The 23,148-nt window shown below is 40.3% G+C and overlaps 1 protein-coding gene across 3 annotated transcripts in view; it reads right to left on the reverse strand.

Annotated features, from left to right (window-relative positions):
* KCNH1 (potassium voltage-gated channel subfamily H member 1) overlaps window positions 1–23,148 on the reverse strand; it is a 186,327-nt gene that overhangs the window by 93,238 nt on the left and 69,941 nt on the right. For all 3 annotated transcript variants that reach the window (XR_007510151.1, XR_007510152.1, XM_049833989.1), the window contains exons 8-9: window positions 4,498–4,697; window positions 717–969 (exon numbers count right to left, since the gene is read on the reverse strand). Coding sequence is in view for 1 of the 3 variants with exons in the window: in XM_049833989.1 (XP_049689946.1) it covers window positions 717–969; window positions 4,498–4,697 (453 nt within the window). In the remaining 2 variants the exon portion in view is untranslated. The remainder of the gene's footprint in view (window positions 1–716; window positions 970–4,497; window positions 4,698–23,148) is intronic.

The raw sequence follows: 23,148 nt of genomic DNA on the forward strand, positions 1-23,148 counted from the left end.
TAAGAGTGACAGGTACTGGATTAAGCCACTGTGAGAATTTACCTTATCACAAAAGGGTCTGACAGAATCAAATGATAAGTATCACCTCCTCAGTGCTCCAGTCACCCCATGATTCATATACATCTATTGGATTATCACACTCTTTTCTCCTAGCTTTGCCTCAATGTTGTTCACATCACTATCACCTTCTTTTTAATGCCTCCAGCTGTCATTCCAAGTTAACACAAATCAGCTCTAAATTTTTATATTACTTTGACTTTAAAAGAAAGAAATATTATTTCAACATGAAATCTTAAATAAATCTAATAGGAAAATTTCCAGCAAAAGTGGATTATTATCGGGGGGGATGGGAGAGAGGCAGGGAAGCCAGGCACTTTAAAAATAAGTTTTCTGAAGTCCTCAATGGAATTTCTAATGAAAAGAGATGTGGTGAGACAGGGAGAACACCAATAATGACCAGGATCCCAAGGCTCAAGTAGAGTTTCCATTGACCAGAAGAAATAGGGTTGAAGCAATCTGGAGATGAGATGCTTGCCCTTCCTATTTACCTCTGTGGAACAGGAAGGACAATAAAATATACCTCACCAGGCCATGCTAAAGCTAACATGACTGAAGCTTTTTAAAGAATGAGTTAAGTGCTTGAGTAGAAGAGGCTATAAAAATGCTCTAAGCATCTATATTTGTGCACAATGCATATTATCAGCTGTGAAACTCACCCAATATAGCAACAACTTCATCATCCTGGATTACTTCCAAAGACCCCGAAACCACAAAGCAAAGGCTGTCGACACTCTCGCCGGCGTGGTAGATCAGGTCTCCAGGGGCACAGTGCACTGTCTGAAATTCCATGGCAAGTGCTCGAAGGCACCCATCGCTCGCCAGCCTGAAGGCTGGGTGCTCCTTGAAAACTTTGCGGTTCAGATGCACACAGATATCTGCTCTCATGTCCTTAGGGCATATCTGCAAAACCTGAGAAGGAAATTAGGCAATCAATTCCTGTGCATGGCTTATATGTGCCTATTATCCCTAGTTCACTCTACAGGGTTTAAGAACTACTTTCCTCCTTCTTTTAAGATTTCTAATCTCAGTCTGTATATTTATTTTTATATTATTTATACACATAAGCCACAATACTAACTTAGACTACTTTACAATACCTGAAGGAAAATAATGTTTTCATCTCAGCAACATGCTCTGCTGGGTATTGAATTACCAGGATAAGGCCTCAGGTTTTTAAGACAATAAAACTGAGAGCACAGCAGTACAGAAAGTGGTGGAGAAAAGCTTCCTGAAGGATTGTTTCTAGATTGTCACTCTTTTGATAGGCAGATTCCATGAAAAGCCTGCACAAATTATACACTGCAAGTAAGAGAATATTGTATAGAGGAGAAGTGTAATCTCATATCCCTTTAGTAAAAAAAAAAAAATTATTAAAAGTTTCATTAACTCATAATACTGAGATTTGCAGGTATTCAAATTCACCCCTCAGTGGCAGTAACAAGTTTGTTGTTCACACAAGAAAGGGACTTTGAGGTATGACACTGTGCTGGGCAACTTTTGATCTTCCAAATGCAATGTTCCTCACGGCAGTTCATGATGTGTGCTCTTAAGGGTACACAAACTGATGCTTAGCACAGCGGGTACCCATCAGGGCCATTTCTGAAGGTTTTTAATACAATACAAACAGCTGAGTGGAAAGAATACAGAATTACTACTGCATGTACAGATTAAAAGTTCCTGGCAAAAACACTGGAAATACATAACAGGAACAGGGTTTTGGGATGACAAAATCCTTGGAGGATAGTCTGTGATGAAGTACATCTCAGGACATATTATATGAGAAAAACATTGAGTAGTGGATGTCTGCCTCTTTTTTTTTTTTTTTTTTTTTGTTAGTAATATCTATTCCATTCAATAAATGAGCACTCTGGGTGAGCTTCAGAGTTACTCCTACACATTTTCCTGGATGGAAAGAGACGGTTGCTTCAATGCAAACACTCCTGGAAAACAGGCAGCACTATGGCTGTGCCTACACCTCGCAATGGGGCTCTGTGCAAGATCTGAGCAGAGAACCAAGTTCATAAATCTGTGCACGGCACTGGTTCCAGATATTACGTTTGTTACTCCAAAGGCAAATGACTATCACCAATATCATCATCTTTGGCCCATCTCCAAGCAGACCTGCTATTACAGATACTACTTCTGAAAGAGATATATTTCCATAGTGCTTAAGTGTAGGGCACTCATGGATGATCTCTCTTGGCTGCCCCACAGAGAGCAGCAGCCCAACCTGCCAGTTCTCAGTTTTCCAGGCTCAAAGAAGTGGGTCGGGGCACCAGGACCTGCATTTAACGTGGAACACGGGCAGCGGCTGTAGCTGTCTTTGCAACTATCTTATTTACTCTGGCAACAAAACCATTCTGTATTTGCAGATGCTTGCCAAACTTTGCTACTGGAATTACACACACACACTTCACAGTTACTTGATTATCACGCACAAAAAGGGTTGTTGTAATAGAAATAGTAGTAAAGAAACCAGAATATACAAGAGTATATTTAAAATGAGGCTCTTAGCCAAAAACCCCTTGGTTTCCCAGTCTAAGAGGAAGTTAACTCATTTTCCATTCTCCATTTAGAGAAGTTGTCTGCAGACTTCGCAGAAATTAACGGGATTGAAGACATTTGAGAGTTACAGACAAATGGCAGAAGACTTTCATTTGTATGGGAGGTAAGAAACATATCTTCATGGATTAATTTTAGAATGTTTCAGCAGCTCTTGGTTAAATTTTGTTATACTGGCATTTTCTAGACTTACAGACTTTGCTTTTAGCTGATTATTCACTCCTTGGCACGCCTGCAGTTAACACCAAATTTGTCGCCTACAAAATAGCGAGAAGACTGACTTTGCTAAGTTCATCTTTAAGTATCTGCCTCATCTGTAGAAATCAGCACTGCATTACACAGCAGCACAACTACCACCCTTCTATCACAGGAGCAATACATGTTTTATTCATTGCATGACATCCTAGCAGTTATACACAGGCATCGAACCAATGGCGCTCAGACCTGAGAGTTTATGGATTGGCACAGACATTAGTTGGTCTTATATCTGCTAGCTTTTGCTATGCAGATGAAAGCTGATTTCTTGGTTTTACAGTCACCACTACTGGCAGTTCAGCTATGAACACACCAGTTACTGAAAACAACACCATATTAAGCTCTTTGATGTCCTGATAATTGGAGACTTTTTTCCTGTTTATTAAGATAATTCTCAAAGGCTACAGTGAGTTGTGCTTGGTTTGGTTATCCTGCTGTCTCCAACGGCATTTTAAAGCATTTCTCTCCTTATCAGAGGAAGCCAAGAATGAACTTTGAAGATAAGCTAATCCAAACATGTTTTACATAGCAATTTTTTCTTGTTGCTTTGTTAAAATGATGAGAGGGGCTTGCACTGGGGGAGTGAATGAAAGCACCAGCATTCATTATACTATGTGTCCTCAGATGTTGTCTCTCCACTTTTCCCAAATACCTCAAACCCATAACCCCGCACAAAGATATTTTATGAGAAAACAGGCAGAGCAGTTTCTAATCAGCACTATCCAGTACTAAAACACCATTTCTTTCTGACAGCTAGTATGATGGCCAATGCTTACCAGAATCATGGTCTGGGATCTAAATGGCAGGTACGCTGAAGCCCATTTAGGAAAGCAAACGGTACCCTGTGTACCTACTGGTCTCCAGACAGCCCAGTGCAAGGCCACATCTGTTCTACTCTTTCATAATGACACTTTAACAGCTAGACAGAAGTGAGATTGTTTGCTCTTTAACTGCATCATCTAAAGTTTAGAATACTAAATTAAGCTGCCAACCAGAAGGCTGGTGACCAGAGCGTTGGTATGATTTCCTGAATGAACGACCCCACAAATCATATCTCTTTACAATCGGAAGAAAAACAGTATCTCTCTCCATAAAAGCCAGCAACTAATATGAAAGCGGCAAGTAGTTAATTAGTCTCTTTAACCTGCACACAGAATATTACATTCAAATTCTATGAAGAACAAACAAATTTTACTTTGTATTCAGGCCCACAGAGCTGCAAACAACCTTACACAACAGAAATATTGCAATAAACCCTCCCCAAACAACAAAAAAACCAACATAAAACCCCTAACATTTGAAGAAATTCTGAGGTTGTGTTAGAACTTGGAACTTTTTTAGTTATCTTCTTTATTTACTGAAAACCAAGCTCTTTCCTTCATCATTTGTATACTATTTCATGCCGTATCACGAGAAAAACATATGTACTTTTACCACTAACATATGTCAGTATGATAGAGTAGCTGAAATACTGTATTTGAAAGTTTTAAATTAAGGGAAGGTACTACATGGAACTATTTAAAGAATATTTGTCTTCTTTACTAAGAAAGTACCTCCTGTTTATTTTCATGAAATACTTTCAGGATGTGACTTCTTTCCTTGCAGTTTCACTTAACTTACCTTTTCAGTATCTATTCCTCTGGACATTGACCAGGTGGAAACGATGTAATCCATCACACGTTCACTCAGTCCTTTAGGGACCTGGTAGAGCTTTAGAAAGTCCCGGACACTGTTCAGCATTTCATGATATCTGTTTGTATTAGCATACATTTGCTGAAATATGGTTGTCACATTACCAAAAATGGTTGCATACAGAAGGGCTGTAAAAAAAGAAGAAAAACAATAGATATAATACATAATAAGTTGTGATCATCAGTCTGTGTTCCACTGCGCTGTAAGACAGGAAATTGCCAGGCCCATAGAAATTCATGCAATATCAGTGCTTTGTTAGGAAGGCCCGATGGGCACAAGCATTTTATAGGTCACCTTCAGCACTACAAATTGAGGACCACCACCTACTGTTGTGATGGCGAGTCCTGCAACACAACTATTTGTCATCGTCCATCAAACAATTCAGTAGTATCCAAACCCTTACAGAGCCACAATAGAAGACACAAGAATTTTCAGACAAATAGCTGGACAGCAAATACTTTAAAATTTCATCTCTGGTTTATAGAGCCTGTGTTGAAATGCCATCAGTGACAGATTTCCAAGCTTTAAGTGCATTACCACAGTAGTAAGCCGAGTCATCATTACCCACCTCAGTGTGACAACAACAATGCATCAAAGCAGAAGATGGAATATGTAATAAACAGCTACCATAGTCAGCGATTTATAGATGTAAGTTTAATAATACATAAAAACTCGCATTATGCTTTATATTCTTCAGGCAGAAGAACAGCAAGGCCTGAGGCAAGAGCTCGAGCCCTCAAAGGCAGACTGCTGCACAGCCCTTCTGACTTCACTCAACACAGTTATGAAGCCAGCTGGTTCATCAGGATGGGTTTAAGAATAAACACGAGAGAGAAAAAACAGACAGTATTTCCAGGTGTGGAGAGAAGCAGATGAAAACACACAGGACTTGAGAAGATCCGCCTGCCAAAGCCCAAGACAGAAAAGCAGGCTGGTGGCAGTCTCAGTGGTCATCTTTTGATGGCTTGCAGAGGCTGGGGCGGAAGCTCTTCCAGCCAATCCAGCCCTGAATGAAAGGGAAGGACTGGAAGCCTCAAGTGGAGTTTTCCTCTGTTGCGAATCAGGTCAGTGACATGTGAGAGGCCGGCTGCAGAGGGAGACGAACAGGCAGATGGCAGATGCACCGATAACCACCAGTAAGTGCTCTGGCTTGCTGAGGAAGTTCTTCCTCTTTATTATCTCCTATCCCCCAAAACAGGCACCAAATTGTCTGTATTATATCTCTTCCACTCAAGATGAAAATAAATAATTGCGAAGTGAAATTTTAAAAAATAAGAAAATATTTTGTCTTATCTAAATACACCTTTTTGCTGTTTATTTCCTCCCTCACACCCTCTTAAAAAAAATATTTTATATATATATATATTCCCTCATCCCATTAATTCCTTTGAGAGTGCAGCTATTTATTCATGTCAGTCTTATAGGCAGATATCCTTAAGCCAACTAAAATGCTTTAAGGTTTTATGACAAAAAAAACCCTTTGATAATGTGCAACAGAAACTTACAGAACTGTCTTTTCCCTTATCACCAAGAGATGTAATTTAAATTTAGACTTACTTAAGGCCTTTACACTCCTGATGCTCTATAGAATTCCCTCTTGATGCTGTATGACTTCTTTTCTTTTTATGAGCTCCTGTAGAGACCAGCTCTCCCCCTTTCTAACTACTGCTCTGTAGAGACGGGTATAAAAATATATATAAAAATGTGCAAACTCAGTTTAAAAAGAAGTGGAGAGTATGAATAGGGATACAGTGACCAGAAATGTATAGATTATTTCTCTGTTTAACCTTAACTCATGCCTGAGCTTAACCATACCAGGAAGTCTGATGCAATGAGTACTGAAGAATGAAGAAATGCTTTAAAAAAAATTTACTATAAATGCTCCTTAATCCATGAGCATTTTGTATTTGAACAGCATTACCTTTCCCTAACTATGTCCTGTTTTGCTCTCTGTTATGCAGATGCAAACACAACCCTACAATATTGCTACCTTAGGCCCTACTTACATGGACTTTTACCAGGTTCCCTAACAGAACATGAACCCGGGGCCTCCAAAACTGCAAAGTCCCACTGGCAGGACACTGAAGCAGCACAAGGCATCCACAAACCTTGTTCTTCTGCCAGCCAGTATAGCGCTGAAAATAGGTGACAGTTTAGGAAGAGGGTCCCAAGCAAATTCTTATCTGTAGATTTCTGGGCAACCATACTTGTGTGCATACAACTATCTCTTGCTCTCTGGCGAACAGTGAGACCTGAGGGTACAGTATCTTGGGATGTAGAGCTCTATGCCAGAAAAGGTAAAATGGAGTCCCTACTCCGTCCCATTACTGTCCAGCTACATGAAGCCTAAAGAAAAACCAGAAATTTGGTTCTTCACTTTGATTACTATGAGGGGAGCAGTCCTAGAGCAATTTCCACTGCAAATTGCAGCTACTATGCTCCACTATGACAATTATTTTGGCAAGAAAAATTATTCCTGCCTACATGAATCTTTTATTTTTAAAAAAATCCCCAAATTTACAATCCTTAATTTATCATTAGCTAAGCCCTTTATTACTATTAAAGACGCATTAAAACCAACAATTTTTGCAGCCTAATATTGGGTAGATACTTTAGCATATTAAACATTGACCTCTTATGCACAGAAATAGCTTACTGTGTGCCTTTCCTTCTTTTCAAAGAAATAATGAAATGAACCCACTGCAGTACACTGCAGGCCAAGAAAGATTTCAGAAATACACACACTCTACTACAGGAAGACAGTTGGGCAATTTATGACAGAGCACAATCTCCAACATCTCCTCTCCATGAATGTCAAGATCCCTCAGAAAAGATAGAGCCCCTCACCCTTACATTAATATTCTTTTCTGACAACAGATAAAGAAAAACACATTGTCCCCAACAATGTGGCCACCCATTTACAATGCAGTCTGTGTCACCCCATTTAAACCAGTGTTTAAATAACGTCAAAGATAAAAGCATAGTAATTTCAATAGCCAATTACCCGCACAAGTGAATCATGAAGGTCAGACGCAGGTTGGAAAGGTCACCAAATCATCTGCTACTTTTAATGATGTAACAAATAAGAATAGAGACATAAATACAAGTCAGTGCAGGTCTCAGCTACCACAGTAAAAGATCTGGGATCTCATTTTAGAATTATAAGAGGAAAAATTTCTATCTGTAAGAATGAGAGGTTTGCAATTACCCCAATTACAGATGTAAGTGCTGCATGCGGTTCCTGAGATGAATCATCAGATTGATGATGATTTGTTCAAACTGTACTCGTTCAAAGCCCTTGCATACAAATGTGTGCCTAAAACCTATACAGCAACAAGTAAGACCAACATCAACTAGTGAACAACTTCTTACATCTTGCCCCCAAGACTTGCAGTGCTTTCTAAAACAGAACTGCCTCCATTTTCACCTTCTGGAAAACTGATCCAGAAAGTCTGTCTGCCTGATGTAAATTCCACTTAACAATTAAAAAAACCAAAACAAACACCTTTTACATACTTAAGGAGCAGCCTGTGCTAATCTAAATACCATTCAAAGAGCAAGCACCTGCATTTACAGATAGTAGATGATTTAAATGTATAACTGCACTTTTGTTTCACTGACAAGTTCCTAGTTCACAACAAATGATTGAGTTCGTAGACGGCTGAGAGAAAGCACAGCCTTGAAAACCTGTTGCACTATATCACTTCTCACTGAAGACGAAACACAACCATAAATTAACCACAAAAATTGCATGCCTCAAAGGCATTTTTCAGATAACACGTTGTGAGGTCACACAAAATTAACATTGATCAGATAAAAAGAAAAGCAGAAATTAATAATTGTATGGTTTATAACACAATTATATGAGAAAAACACATTGTTTTTAAATGTACAATTAGAACAATGTAAGAGCTTATAATTGCTTGAGATTAGGGGTCTTGATTAGTGATAATTAATGCCTACTTATGGGTAGACAGCATGCAGTTAAAAGAAAAACACTGAACTGTTAATTACAGTCTGCAACCAAATACCAAACTGAACAGGTATCTATCAATGAATTGTTTACAGCACTAGTTTAGATAGAATTGTTATTTGTAGTCTTGCAACTTGAAACTAAAGCATCTAAAACAAGATTTACTTATCAAGTATCTATATAACCTTCTAGAACAGTACAGAATTAAATAGGTTGTCCCATTTTCTATCAAGACAGATGCAGAGCTGCTTAATTTGCTACGTCTTAGGAAGCGTTGTATATTATAAAGTCTCCTATTTCTAATCTTTTCTCTACCTTTTATTTTTATTGATACAATGTATAGAGATATCATTTCATTTAGCCAGTAAAGAATAAATGGAAACAACTTAGCCATAACCTGATAGGTCAATTAATATTACGCACTTCATGAATTTTCACAATATATTTACATAACATTTTCACGTGGTATAAAACAAATTACAATTGCTACTATCTTCTTAGCGTGTACATCAATTCCTGAATTTCACAACTTGGGGAAAAAGACATATTTTGAAGTGAAAGTAAATTCCCAGAGGAGCTGTCCCCATGCTGCTCCAGTGACTGCTAGATCCTGCTCTTCCCACAGCTCTCTATTCTTCCAGACTGAACCAATACACTGCTCCACCTCCCTCTTTCACTCCACCAGCTTGTAATTTGCACCTCAGCTTAAGTACCCCACACGCAAAAGCAAGGCAGTAGCAATGGCAAAGGTCAAAGAACTAGCACACTACTATCAATTGAGCAAGTCTAAAAATCAATTCAATGGCAAACAGCAAAGCAGAAAGCCTGAATAGGCCTCAAGGGACATGAGCATCAAGCTATGTGGCAGAACCACTTGACTTCTAGGATGAAAGATGAGAAACCACCAGCAAATTTTGTTAAACTCTTGGTCAAATCCTACCGCGAATCTTCTCACACTCATCATCACGCTTGCTGAAATTGTCCTGTGACAACAGATGGGACACAGAAGGACCACACTAGGCTCCAGCTACAATGAAAATGTCTCCCCTGCAGAAGGATAGGCCACCAGTGAGGACACAGTTGATAATGGCTAAACAACAGCACATCAGAGACATGATTTTTTTTTCCTCTTCCCATCACCAGAAAAAACAGGAACTGCAATGAAATGAAAGTCAGAGACATAAACAAAGGAACAGCTGGTCTAAGAAGCCACTTAAGCAACTACCAAGGACTAGAGTAGTAGAAACATCTGTGCACCTTAAAATAGGCTGTCTGCAGTGTATAAGGGCAGAAAGGGAAGAGTTAACAGCAGCTATGGAACAAACACCACAAACAGCTCCCACTGCTTCTCTCCTCACACCCTTTCCTAGCTCTACAAAATATAAGCAGACTGCTACTACAGCAGCACAGACCCACAAGCAAACAACCTCCTGTTATTTCAGGGACTTGAAACCACTTACATTTTGCCACTTTAAAGCTTAACGTGGAAGAAGAGAGGTAAGTGTTGGTAAAACACCAAACCTTCCAAAGATGCTGAACTCCAGCATCCCTCAGGATGCTTCAAAACTGAAGTTTTTTTATTTTTATTTGATCTGGTAGCACCCACACAGCTGGTAGCAGCAATCGCAGGTGTTTGGCTCCCAAGAATTTCACAAGCCTGGGCATTGTGGGCAGCACAAATCTCTAACCGTTTTTGCTTATGCCTTCAGCATGTTTGGGCTGAGATAAACAGCATGGGAAAACACACAGACCAAAACTGATCAGAGGAGCAATCAGAGCCAAAGTGAATAAAAGCCAATAAAACAAGCTTCAGCATCAGCCCTGCAAGAAAGCTCCTGGTTGCAAAATTAAGGAAGAGTCTGGTTGTACATTACATTTGTGCTGTAAAGGGAAGCCAACAGAAAATGACACATGCATGACACTGAAAGGAATTAAGAACATCCTGGATACAGAGAGACTTCAGGCTGGTAGACTTTGAAATCCCTAACCGCGAGCCTCTCTCACCTTCAGGAAAACAGGGCTCCACGTTCATATTCTATAAACAAACAGCACTTGCAGACCAATGAGTTCACATGACTCTTCTCACTTAAATTATCTGAAGGCATCAATATTTCTGTACCTCCACTGACTGGCTAGACACAATGAGGCAACATCATTTTACATCCAAAGGTACATCATAAACCAGATATGAAGATACATGTTTTGCTTCAACTTCAAGGTAAATTCTTAAACCTGCCAGATAGCCATGACTAACTGCAAACACAGTAATGCTTAGTAATTCGCTGAAATTAAGGCCTTAACCCTTGATACCAAAGACGTTCAAAAAACCATTACAGTTTAATCAGTGAGTCCACGGAAAGCTCCTTGCGGAATCAAATTTTGTTTCAGTCAGAATACAACAATATGGGAAAGCAAGAGCAACAGGCAAGAAGATTTGCAAGGGGAAACAGCAGCATGATTACTCAAAGGTAAGACCGGAGAAAAAGGAAGATAATTCCACAGAAATAGCACTTTCCAGTTACCTCTCCATGTTTTAGCCCCCACAAGATAGGTTCATCTCTAATAAGGTAGGACAGAATGGCCAGGAAACGTACTGATTTTCACAACTAGTTAAAACAACTAAAATTCCTGTAAAGGAACAAGATATTTATCAGAACATTTTCAGGAGGGTCATAAAGGGTTTTAAATGTGGAGCAGGATCTTGATGATGCCTATGTTTTAAGCATGTGTACTTCAGTGAATGCTAAGCCTTGCTCTAGCGTAAGCCAATTTGATTATCAAGAGGAAACTAACTGTACAAACAGATTACAGCTGCAAAAGCCATCTGTATTCCAAACATACAAGGCCAGACTCACCAGTAGGACACTTATCAACAAGGGATGACTTCAGGTCAATGTATTCACCAGTGGGTTTTACAATGACAAGAATTATTAAAATTGCACAATCTGATTAAATCCTCTGCAATGTGCAAGAAAGCACACTATTTTACTGTTTTGTAGAATTTTATGGACAATAAAATTTAAATTGTCTATAAAATTGAAATGGATTTCCATTTCATTTCCCAGCACTAATGAACAGATCACCATTTAAATGACGACTGAGCCATTTAAGGGCATCATTTTTCTTCTACAATTTATACAGAGTAATGCATGGCCATTTTCAATTACTTGGTTAAAATTAAATCTCCAGATACAGCTTCTAGGTTTTTACTGACTTGCACCAATATGAAGGCTTTTACTTTGAAAGCTGTTTTTTTATCTACCCTCAACTTATCTGAAATGGTTACTCCCAATTACAAGCAAACTCTCATTTTTTAAAAATCTATTACTGAAATAGAGCTACACATAAAAAAAACGGTTAGGAAAAGATTCAAGAAAGGAGTGAATAAAAATGAAAAGTTGTTATCTTTTTGTGTGAAACTGCTTACATACAAACTTTTTATGTTTCCTCTGTCTACCCTATTTCCTCTATGATTTGTATGATGTTTTCCACAAAGCCTTGCAGGAAGGAAATCTAGAGAGGCTCGAGGACATCATCTTTTACTCAAACTTTCTGGCCCTTTCCCTATAATACTGCCACACATTCTCCTGGGCTTTGTACTGCTGGCTCAGGCCCATTCCTGTTGGCAATTCCTGAGCCTGATTTTGCAATAACCTACCTGTGGCCTTTGAGAGTTCAGAACCGGATCTGAATTTTCTACACCAAAGCCATTATCCAGCACTTAGGCATACTGAATTCTAGACTGCACTTCCCCCCATCATTGATGCAACACAAAAGTTTGATGGCTGAAGGCACTTGCTGACAACTGCCCAAGCAGCATTCTCCAGTGTGGTTACTTTTGGTCATTGCTCCAGACCTCATTTAATCAAGGTATCTTACATTCTAGCGAGATATTTAGAGTAATCCTTTGTTCCCAATGATAAATGGATTCAGGTAGATTCCTCTACTCCTACCAGAATGCCTGTCTGGAAAGTTGGTAGTTGGCTGCATTTCTTGCCGAGTATGTTCAGATCTGAATCCACCAGTGAGACTACAAGGAGGAAGAACTTAAGGCATCCCCTGAGGCTGCAGTGATCTCACTTCTCATTAGGCTTAAAACCTCAGCTCAGCTATGCACTTAAACATAGGCTTCAAACACTACTCCATAGGTGTGAGCATGTCTGCCTGTGATTAAAGTTAAGGACACAGTTAGGAGAAATACCGAGACAAAGCAGCTCTCTTCCACCACTATCATTCACTGACTTAAAAAAGCTTTTGCTGTCCATGTAGCAAGTACATCAGAGTCTTTTTTTTTTTAGGCTTTGCTTTCTCTGAGAACAAAAAAAAAGGTAAAATTTTAGTGCCTAAAAATTATCTTAATATAAAAGCAGGGTGGGATGAAGGTAGTTTGGTTTCATTGTGAAGTGAACCAAGGGTGGGTGGTAGAGTGCTGGTCTCACCCAGCCAGCTGATGTAAAAATTGCACATCCCTTATCCCACAGATTCCAGAGAGAAGTAACTTCTCTGGATTAACTGCATCATCCCCAACCCAAAAACTAGTTAAGCAAAACCCTTAAAACAACAGAAAGTGTGTAATTGAGTCAGAGCCTGGGTCTCCTGTAGCTTACCTGGCTTACACTCACTAGCACCCTTCAAGCTGACTTTTCTCCAAGCAGTCACACTGCAAAGCAACCAGTGACCGAGACATTGGCTGCACAGAGAGGTTGTGTTAATCACCGAGGAGCTGTCAAGCCTGTTCAGTTGACAGGCCAGGCAGCTAGGGTTAAGAGCATGGCTGCACCTGACGGGATGAATGGATACCAGAGTTAAGGACAACAATTAATTCTCAGTTCAGATTGACTTTGCTGGGAAATGAAGCCCCTAAAGCTATTGCACTTAACTGGACTGTGCTGTACTTGGCCGCTTTGCTTCTCCGCAGCTCAGTCTGAAGTTTCTGATGCAGTAACCTTGGTAAGCCAGGCTCCCAGCATGTTGTTACTTCAATAACCACAGAATGACTGCAAGATGCTCTTCGGCCAACACTGAGTGACCTGCCAATCCTGTCTTGCACATGCACATCTTTTACTTCTGGGTGCAACAAGTACAAACAAGTTATGTGACTATATGCCATACAGGGTTTTCAAATGCTTCCCAAACAAACCTAAAGACAAACTGATCCAAAAGCTTCCCTTTTCTGCTGTCATTAAACAGTTACAAATATTTAATGGTGCTTAACACAAATCAGAATACTGAAGTTTTTTATTAAGTTGAGTAAACCAATGAGGTCTGAGGTAAAGATGACATTCACAGATGAAGACTATAATTTGCGGCAGTTAAAGAGTAACTGTCACTGGAATGACAAGGTCTGAGTCATGCTCCTCCCACACACCAATCACAGATATGCTTGCAGACCAAAATCTATAGGTGCATACAGTATGTAAATGAATGTGAAATGGGAAAAGCTTATAAAACAGTGGCTTCTCTAGAGGGCCTGCTTTACTGATGAGTGAAAAGACAGGTTAGTGAAGACGCCTATGGCTTATCAAAAAAATAACCAAAACAACTGTTTGGGTTTTTAATGAGAAACCATGGATGACTGCGTGTGAGAAAATACTTTTCTCTGTAGTGGTAAAGAGAGTTATAGACTAACTTTCAGAAATGGGTAATCATTACTGTTCCTTTGGCTCCAAACTTGAAGATGCTTGTCTTCCAGGCTGACTCTGCTGTTTTATTAGAACTCAGCAGGACTAAAAGAAGCAGTAAAGGTAAGCATGCATACAGCTGGGAGTTCCACACCTAACTTCTAAAAAAGATACATCATTATATTAAGGGGTAGATGTCATTACATAAGAGATACTGCCTGATTTCTTTTTAAAGTAAACATTACAAAGAAATCATTTGACATTTAAAAAATGTCAGGTAGCAGCGTTTTGTGCTTTGGTGAGTTTGTTAGCAAGCCAGCACAAAATGCAAATATATTTGCACATATACAAACTTGTACAGTCAGAAGTAATGATGTAGTAATAACCCACTGGGACCTTTTTAGAGAACTATACTGCTTGTGCAGCGCCTGAACTTGTGAGGCACACAAGAATGGCATTTGCAGATGGTAATAAGCTGAAGCTGGCCAACAGAAAGTACAGAGGACTCTCAAAGGTAATGAAATAACTCTGTCAATAATTTGCAGCTACAAACCTCATCCAGTAGTTAGGGGCACAAAGCTTTTCCTTGCTTAGGGAAGAATGATTTAGGGAAGACTGCAACCATACTCCCTTGCAATCAGCGTACATCTGGGATACAGCAGGCCTGTGTTTCAAATCTCAGCGCAAGAGTAGAGACCTAAACTCAGGTCTCCCATTTTCCTTCACCTGAAGGTTACTGGGTATTTTGAGAGAAAGAGAAAGGAGAAGAAAAGAGGTTTTACTGTTAGACCTGTTCCAGTCTCCATAAATACAGCAGGGATATGTACCCAACATTTCCATATCCTTGGAGCCTTTTAACCATGAAGTAATTGATTAGAATGGGAGAGGCAGATATCTCTGGCCATAAACACAGACCTCTCTGCTCTCACCTTTCCACAAACTAATGCATTTTCTGGCAGGCATGCTTTGGGAAGCTTTACTTGACCATCCCCAGCAGGTGGAGAACACCTACTACTATCCTAGCAATCCTAAAAGATCATAGGAAAAACATAATTTCTAAGATTGTTTTAAGTGATTTCCCACGTGTGCAACAACAAAGTCTTAGGAACCACAGGAACATAAGGTGACTGTAGCAATTGGTAAAAGTAGCCAGAATCTCAGTTTCAGTTAGCCCTAGTAGTCATCATCTGTTCATCACTGTGATACAGGGCACATAATAGGAGAACAATGGCTCCTCCTGAACTTAAATCCTGATCTTTGGATTCCAAAATGAAAAGTCCTGACAGCGCAGATCCCCACTCTCTACTGACACAACACTGGATCTAGCCTAATCCTGCAGCAGTCCCAAAGCAGTCATTAAGGAAGCATTCCCTGATAATTCTTTCAGATGAGGGATCACTTTCACAACACCAGAGGATTTCTAGAAGAGTTTTTGCAGTTATCACAAGTCTTTCCCTTGTGTAAGCACTGAAGAACTTGCCTTCTGTAATTCTCTGCCACATATATTATCACCTAAGTAGCATCTACCAGATCTTCTTAAATTCTACCTTCCCACTGATGGAGGCAACAAGAAGATCTTGGAGCTCATACAGTAACTGGAGACTAACAGTAGGAGCTGGGCAAACAATTGTCGTAAATATATTCAATGTCATTCACAGGCATTGAAGTTATCAAATTATAAAGAAGTAAAAACGCAGGAACTCATTTTAGCACTTAATGAATTGTAGTAATAACCTGCATGCTCACCTTTTAAAAGCTATGTGAAGTGAAGAACTGTTTGTAAGCTCTGTGTGCTACCATGAATTTTCATTTACCGGTCTTGGGAACAAGGCAAGGATAGAATGCTTCTCAACAGCTCAAAATTTTTATATTATATAGCTACTACTGGCTGAAAGATATTAATGATTCTTGACAGAATACTTATCTTTGATCTGTTGCTGTAATCAATCAGCACATGAGCACCAGGCTATTAAAATATTTTTCTGTCAAGCTCACTTGACATGCTTTGACTAGTACACAGCCACAGTGCTGGTTTGGGGTTTTTTAATGTTTTTGGTTTGTTGTTTTGTTCATTTGGTTTGGGGGTGGGGTGGGGGGGATGGGGTGTTTGTTTTGGTTTTTTTTTAATAACAGAGTCTACCTGCAAACCACACAGCTAGATTTTCTGGGTGAGCACCTCTTGAAGCTGTCCCTAAATATCACTCCTGATGTTGAGCATTCAGGATCTGGTAACCGTGGTTTCAGCTCCCTCTGACAAATGTCCCTCTGATGGATAACCACCTATTCTGCCTTCCTCCATCTACACATGCGCACACACACACACACACTCTTCTTTAAACCATTTCCCCTTGTCAAATTCTTGTCATCTACCTGGCCCAAAATTACTCTTCATGCTTCCTTCCAGAAGTTCTGCCCTCCTGTTTTCTCTCACCTCTTCCAATTTTCTATTCAATACTCTGTCTTCCCCCAGCCTTTCAGAAACCTGTCCTGGGAGCAGTGATTTAGCAGTCTCTCTGCATCACACAGCCTGCAAAATTTAAATCAACCGCTTAGCAGACCCATCAAAGAGGCTGCCAGACCTTCTTGGCCTCAATAGAGAAGCCTAATGACTAGGAGGGAATCAAAGTTAAATTAGATGGTCAAGAGAACAGGGAGTCTTCACAGCTTGGAGGAGGGGAGGAAGGGGACAGACAGGGATGTAAGCCTAAATAAGTAAGAGGGGGGATGGAGGAGCAGACGGGGAAGGTAGGTGAGGTTAGGAACATGGAACACAACGCACCAGATGATAGCCGAACTGGTGAAAAATATAGAGAGAGTTTAAAGTACAGTTTTCTGTACAGGCTTGCCTTTACTAAAACCAGTACCTCTGAATTAAAACAGACACACTTCAGTAGCACTGCAGAGGGAGGGGATAGCTACACAGTGGTATGGTACGTGCAGAGCACTGAGTAAAAGGCATTCTGCAAGATGTGAAGAGTCAGAGAGGCAAGGCAGGCAAAGCAGAGACACAGAGCAGTTTGCATAAGGTCACACAGGGGAGTGTGTGACAGAGCTGGGAACTCGACCCAAACCTGCCAACTCAGGTCCTTTCTCCCCTGTGCACTAGCCCCCAGTGGCTCCCCCACTGTACTTGTGGCATTTTTCAGCACTGATGAGATAAGCAGCAAGGTTTTTTTCACCTTCTGCTTTGCCTTTTGCCTATCAGCTTATTTCCTTTGCAGGCCATAACATCCATTTTCTGTGTCCAGAGCCTTCTGCAGTTTCTAGAGGCTAACAAGCACCAATTCTCTCTGAACGTTTGGTAACCAGCTCCCAGGAGAAAACAGAAACACCGTCTGTGGGTGAATCTCCATTTCTCCAGGAAAAAGAAATTGTACCAAAAGCCTGCTTAATGAAGAAACTGTTTGAGTTAAGACAACATTCACTAAGATCAACAAGTGAAATGCAGCAGTAGTAGGCTGAGCTGTGGCTAACAAGCACTCCTAAAAGCTTTGTTTGAAGAGTGTGTCGGCATTGTGGCTGCAATGCAAGACACTTTAGACTGTGCAAATCAGACCATGGAAACACAGTGCTTGTAATAACAAATAGTACGGTGAGAATGGTGTCTTCGCTAGAGGCTAATGAAAATAAATTGCTCATTTTTTATATCTTAAAACAAATACTCTGTTATTTTTATTTACTTTTCTCCATTTTTTCAATGCTGAAAGCTTAGGCAATAAGCCAGAAAAATGAAAGAATAAACACTTTAGAACAAGCCAAGGGGACTAGACAACAAATCCAGGGAGATTACCACAGAGGGCACTAAAAAGAACAAAAATGTTGGGTCCTAACAGTATCCTTCATACAAAGCCTAAGTAAACAGGTTGTCACCACCAGGGTGTGAAAGGGAGGGATAAAGTCCTGTGTGCTGCTCTGCAGACTGGCAGAAAAGAGCTTCAAGAGCTTCTGCACAGACACAAAACTCTTCAGAGCATTTTCACTTGCCCAAATTCTTCTAACCACTGTGCCATCAGGGACAGCATCCATCCATCTAGAGATCACTACTCCGCAGTTGGAAGGAGAGGAGGTACTGGTTCTTCTGAGCATGCTGCCAACACCTTGAACCATTTTTCCTCCCCAGCTGTGTGGCTCTATTTTGTTAGGAGCCTTTCATATTTGACATTATTTTTCTACCACTGACAAGGTAGAGATGTGAAATCCTGAACGGTTCTAAATGTTACCCCATTCCATGCTTCATATTAGTGTGGTCTGAGAAGGGTACAGGAAGGAAGGAAATTGCTCGGTAAACCATTTTTTACTGGAATCACCATCTGGATTCCCAAATCAGAATACTCAGGACTGTGTTTTCGTGTTTCTAATCAAAGTGCAGCAGGGAGAAAACACATATGTGTATCACTCAGAAAGCAGCAGATTCTTAAAGGAAGTCTTTTCATACTTCACCCCACACATTAAGAATATGTTTCCCCTTCCAGATGATGACCACTGTGATCTGAAAATCTCCAGCAGTTAATGCCCAGTCCTGACTCCCTCTGCTGGTACTTGCATACAGTGTCCTCTACCTCAGCCTTAAAAAAGGAGCAATGTCCTTTAGTGTTTCCAGCAGGAGTGTGATAGTGGGAATGTGTTGTCACAGCAGTTTAATGAAAAACTATAAATATTTTGTTAAGTGTTTAGAAAAATGCCTTGGAATCTTCTGAGTGTTCATTATCCGGGTTCATTATCCGGGTTTTTTTCCTTCCTGTATTATACTACCCTTGTACTGCCTGATATACTTCCAGCTAAACTAAAGTTAGAACAGAATTAAGTTGTAATGAATATAAAACCTTTACTTGCCTTAATCCATGGTTTCATACTCCACACAAAAGGGACAACTGCTAATAAAAGTCTTTAAAAAACCAAAACACTTCCTCAACATTACAATAAGAGTGAAAGCACAGAGAAAGCTTTAAATACTAGAAGTTGCAAGTTGGAAGTGTGAGAGCTCATTAAAAAAAGCACTGCACAAGAATGCTCAAGGCAAATGCCATTCAAACTTTTTCTACTCTGAAGTTACTTAATCGTCACAGCAATCACAAGGGATAAGGCAACATATAAAGGAATTGGCTTCTGTAGGCTTGCTGCTGTTCAGTCTTCTGGAAAAGGTATTCACTACAAAAGTGCCATCAATTTAAAATGCTTCTCAGTTCTGAAAAACAATCTTTCTAACCTGAGGCTTGATACTTCAAGCTGCAGAGCATCCTCAGCTGAAACAAACCAAATGACATGGGGCTTCTGAGTGCCCCAAAAGACCAGAACACCAAAATAGGAGCAAACTTAAGTATTCAGCAAGTAGAAATACTTGCTCTATACACACACCTCCCTCCTCCCCAATTCCTTCTTTTTTGTGTGTCACCAATTCCAATAATCTACCATTAAGACAACATAGTTCCTGCATTAGTTCTTTCTGCTTATTCCCTGAGCATTAAAAGCTAAGCTAGTGGGCAGCGTCAGGAAAGTCTGTTTCCATATAATTTACATTTGCATGGAACTGCCCAGTTTCCCTTTTCACAGCATTTACAGTCACAAAAACCCTTCTGCACAGACTGGAGATGAAAACATGCTACAAAATCAGCATGGAAATTTTTATAGGCATATAAATTATTACATTTAAATTTTTATTTTATATATATAATTATATATAAATTGCTACAAGGCTGTGGACAAACCAGTCCTAGGCCTGTGCTTAAGTACTCAAATGTAAAAGATCTGAGTTATTCTGAAAAAGGTGTAGCAGCATCAATGTTGCCATAGGACTCACTCCACCAGAGTTACAGTCCTTTCTTGCTGAAGTATCTGTTTCTTCATTGCTTTCTGTCAGCTAACAATCCATACGGAAGACCTACATTCCTCCTTGCTTTCAGGAAAGCCACAATGTTCCCCAGTCTTCGCAGCTGTATGTTCAACAAATTGCTGTGAGGGGACGCAAGTGTGGTTGGACTACAGGTGCTCAGCTGAGCTGAACCTAGCTGCCATCTCTGATGTTCAGCTTCTAGGCACAAACCCTTTGCATTGGCTTTATGTGCAATGCATCTCATTTCTAAAACTAGTACCACGTCCCCATGTCCACGCCTCCTGCTCCCTCTAAGTTACTGCCAGAGTACCCCTGATGAGAGCTACTCGGTTCAAGAAGAACTAACACAAACCACCAAGTCATTAAATGATACAGTCTGTCACCAGGCTCCCATTCAACAGCCCCATAGTTGAGTTTGAATTGCCATTGGCTGGTCTATAAAGTCAGTCCAAGGGCTAGAACTTTTGCACAGAGAAACAACTAGACAACACGATGACTGGGAAAGGAAAGGAGTTTCTTCACCGACCAAGTCCTTCTCTCCCTCATAGGTACTTCAGGAAGAGCATCAGGCAGGTACCCCTTAGCTGACGAACACTGAACCACTACACTGACACTTCTGCAATGAGAATTAATAGCCACTGCAATATCTCCGTGCAGGAGGTAAAGGAGAAGTAACCAGAATTGAAGAGTGCAAGATTTAATCTGTGAGTCTCTGCCATTATCTACTTCCAAGAAGTCAAAATGCTACATTTCTTTTCTACCCTGAAGTAAATTTTTAAAGTGCTTTCCACTGAAAATCCACAGGCTTACCGATCACACCAGATCTCTGCAGACTTTCTAAAGAGCAGAAACACCAAAATTCACCACTCATTTCAACATGGCTACCAAAGATGGGAATATCTCATAAAGCTCAGAAACAGTACCTTCACTTTCCTATCATGCTATGCCACCGCTGGTTCTGCCAAAGCCGATTCTGGAGTTCATTGTAGCTCACCTCCCAAATCCTGCCCCTTTACAAGTCAACAGCTCTCCAAAACAAGCTGTGACGCAAACCAGCTAACTGTACTGGGGGGAGGAAATAATACACATATATATTAATGCTACAGCAGCAAAGCCAGGTTTAAATTTTTCTCTCAGGGTCTGTGCATCCAGCATAGCATCCATAAGCATAACACAAAGTGCACATATGCACCAAAAGGCAAATTAGCGTAAGCTGGTGCAAAAGACTCTCCCACCACCTTGGAGAAGAGTCACACTTTCAAGAGCTTCCAAAGAACAGCAGTATAGAAGTTGATCAATAACATTTAAAGTTTTACAATAGGGTTTTAATAAGAGAAAGTTTAAGATTAAGGGGAAAAAAGTCAGCACAGTGTTGGTGTCAACACACTTATGTCAGTATCACACACTCATGACTCAACTCTGCCAACCCAAACCAGCAGGTTTCAGAATGACCCCAACTGAGGGGGAGCCTGAAGGCAAATGATTAAACAGCTGCTGTCCAGGACAAGAGTTTAATTAATGTAATCAAACCCATAATTAGGTTAATTGCAGCACACAGACTTCACCAATCAACTCACAAATTGCCAGTCCCACATATCTAAAAACCAGTGCCTGAAATGAAGAGCACACAGCACTCTCCGGTATCACAGCAGGCTAGAGAGGAACGCCGCAGAAGGGAATTTACTCCCCAAAAGAAGACACAAAGGAGGATGCTTTTAAGGATCTCAGCAAACAAAATAATGCAAAAACCTCCAACTTTAGACAGTACAAAACACACCAACAAGTCACACTTGGCTGGCAGACAGACACACTAACAAACACCTGTGCATAGCAACACAGCTTGGGCAAGGTCTAGCATAGAACTGACTGTGCAGAAAACCATGTCTGTACTCTTTGAGGCAAGCTTACAAAGACGGAGGTACCAAAGATCAGCTTAGCTAACCCAGTAGGTACATACCGTCCAGTATTTAAAAGTTCAATCTGTCCCTCACCTACCACCTTTTCCCAGATGCTCCTAGTTTCACACGTGGCCTAGGCTCCAGGCAGCACCACTCCTCCACCAGATGCTACTGATGCCACAGCTGGGTGGCCAACCCATGCTGCTTCTCCCAGTGGGTGTTTCCCCATAGCACCCAGATGTGGTCAGCCTGCCAGGCTGGGCCACAGGCACTGGCAGCTAAAGGGTGCCTATATGTCTTCGCTTGTCCTCAGAGCAGTGGCTTTCAGGAGCTAAACATGACCATCTTTTCCTGAGTCACACTAAAGTCAGGTATCTCCCTGTCACTTCCATGATTCATTCTCCTGTGATTCATCCAGAGAAGGCAATACATATAATTTTTATGTCTATTCAGCACTTCCACTGACATTAAACTATGTATATGGCTAGCTCAGTAATTGCATAATCTTGTGCGTCTTTCAAGGTCAGCATTGTCCAATGGGTCACTATTAAAGATCCTTATATTGTTGGTATCTTTCTTGAAAGAAGGCTCAGATTTTTTCTAAGAATTCTCCTCTACAAGTATTCTTTTGCTGCCAAATTTCAGTTTCCAGCCCTGCTGTTCTTACGTATCTGCTCTGAAGATCAAAATCTTGCTTTGTTAAATGGACAAACACCACCCTTGCTCTCAGAAATGGCTGACCTTGATTATCTCAACTTGGAGATTGAAAGATTTAGAAAGTTAGGAACATGAGTCAAATGGAAAATAGAAGGAAAATGTGTAGACAATCCTAATTATAGATGTTGCTACATTTTGTTTCTAACACTACCATGATGGCAGCAGACAGATAATAGCAGTAAAATCAGAAATCGTAGGAAGGACTCAGAACACAAGCAATAACATAAAACACATCATCAGCCTGTGGAAGGCACAAAGCCATCAGTAAAAAAGCTCTTTGTTTTGGGGTTGAGATTTTTTCCCTTTCTAATGGGAAGACACTGGTCCAATCAAGCTGTTTTGAATTGATGATCATAGTTGTTATGCTCTGTTTACTTGTCTGATTGTAATTTTTGAAGTCCACAGTCTGAATTACAGCATACCCAGTGTATTCACTACACAATGATACAACACAGAAAAGCACAGAGATTCACGCAAGGAATACAGAAGCACAGCATGGTTTTGTTGTTGCACCAGTATCAGCACTAAGCTTATCAGCTG

The sequence above is a fragment of the Accipiter gentilis genome, chromosome 30 (assembly GCF_929443795.1).
Source record: "Accipiter gentilis chromosome 30, bAccGen1.1, whole genome shotgun sequence".
Taxonomy (NCBI): Eukaryota; Metazoa; Chordata; class Aves; order Accipitriformes; family Accipitridae; genus Astur; species Astur gentilis.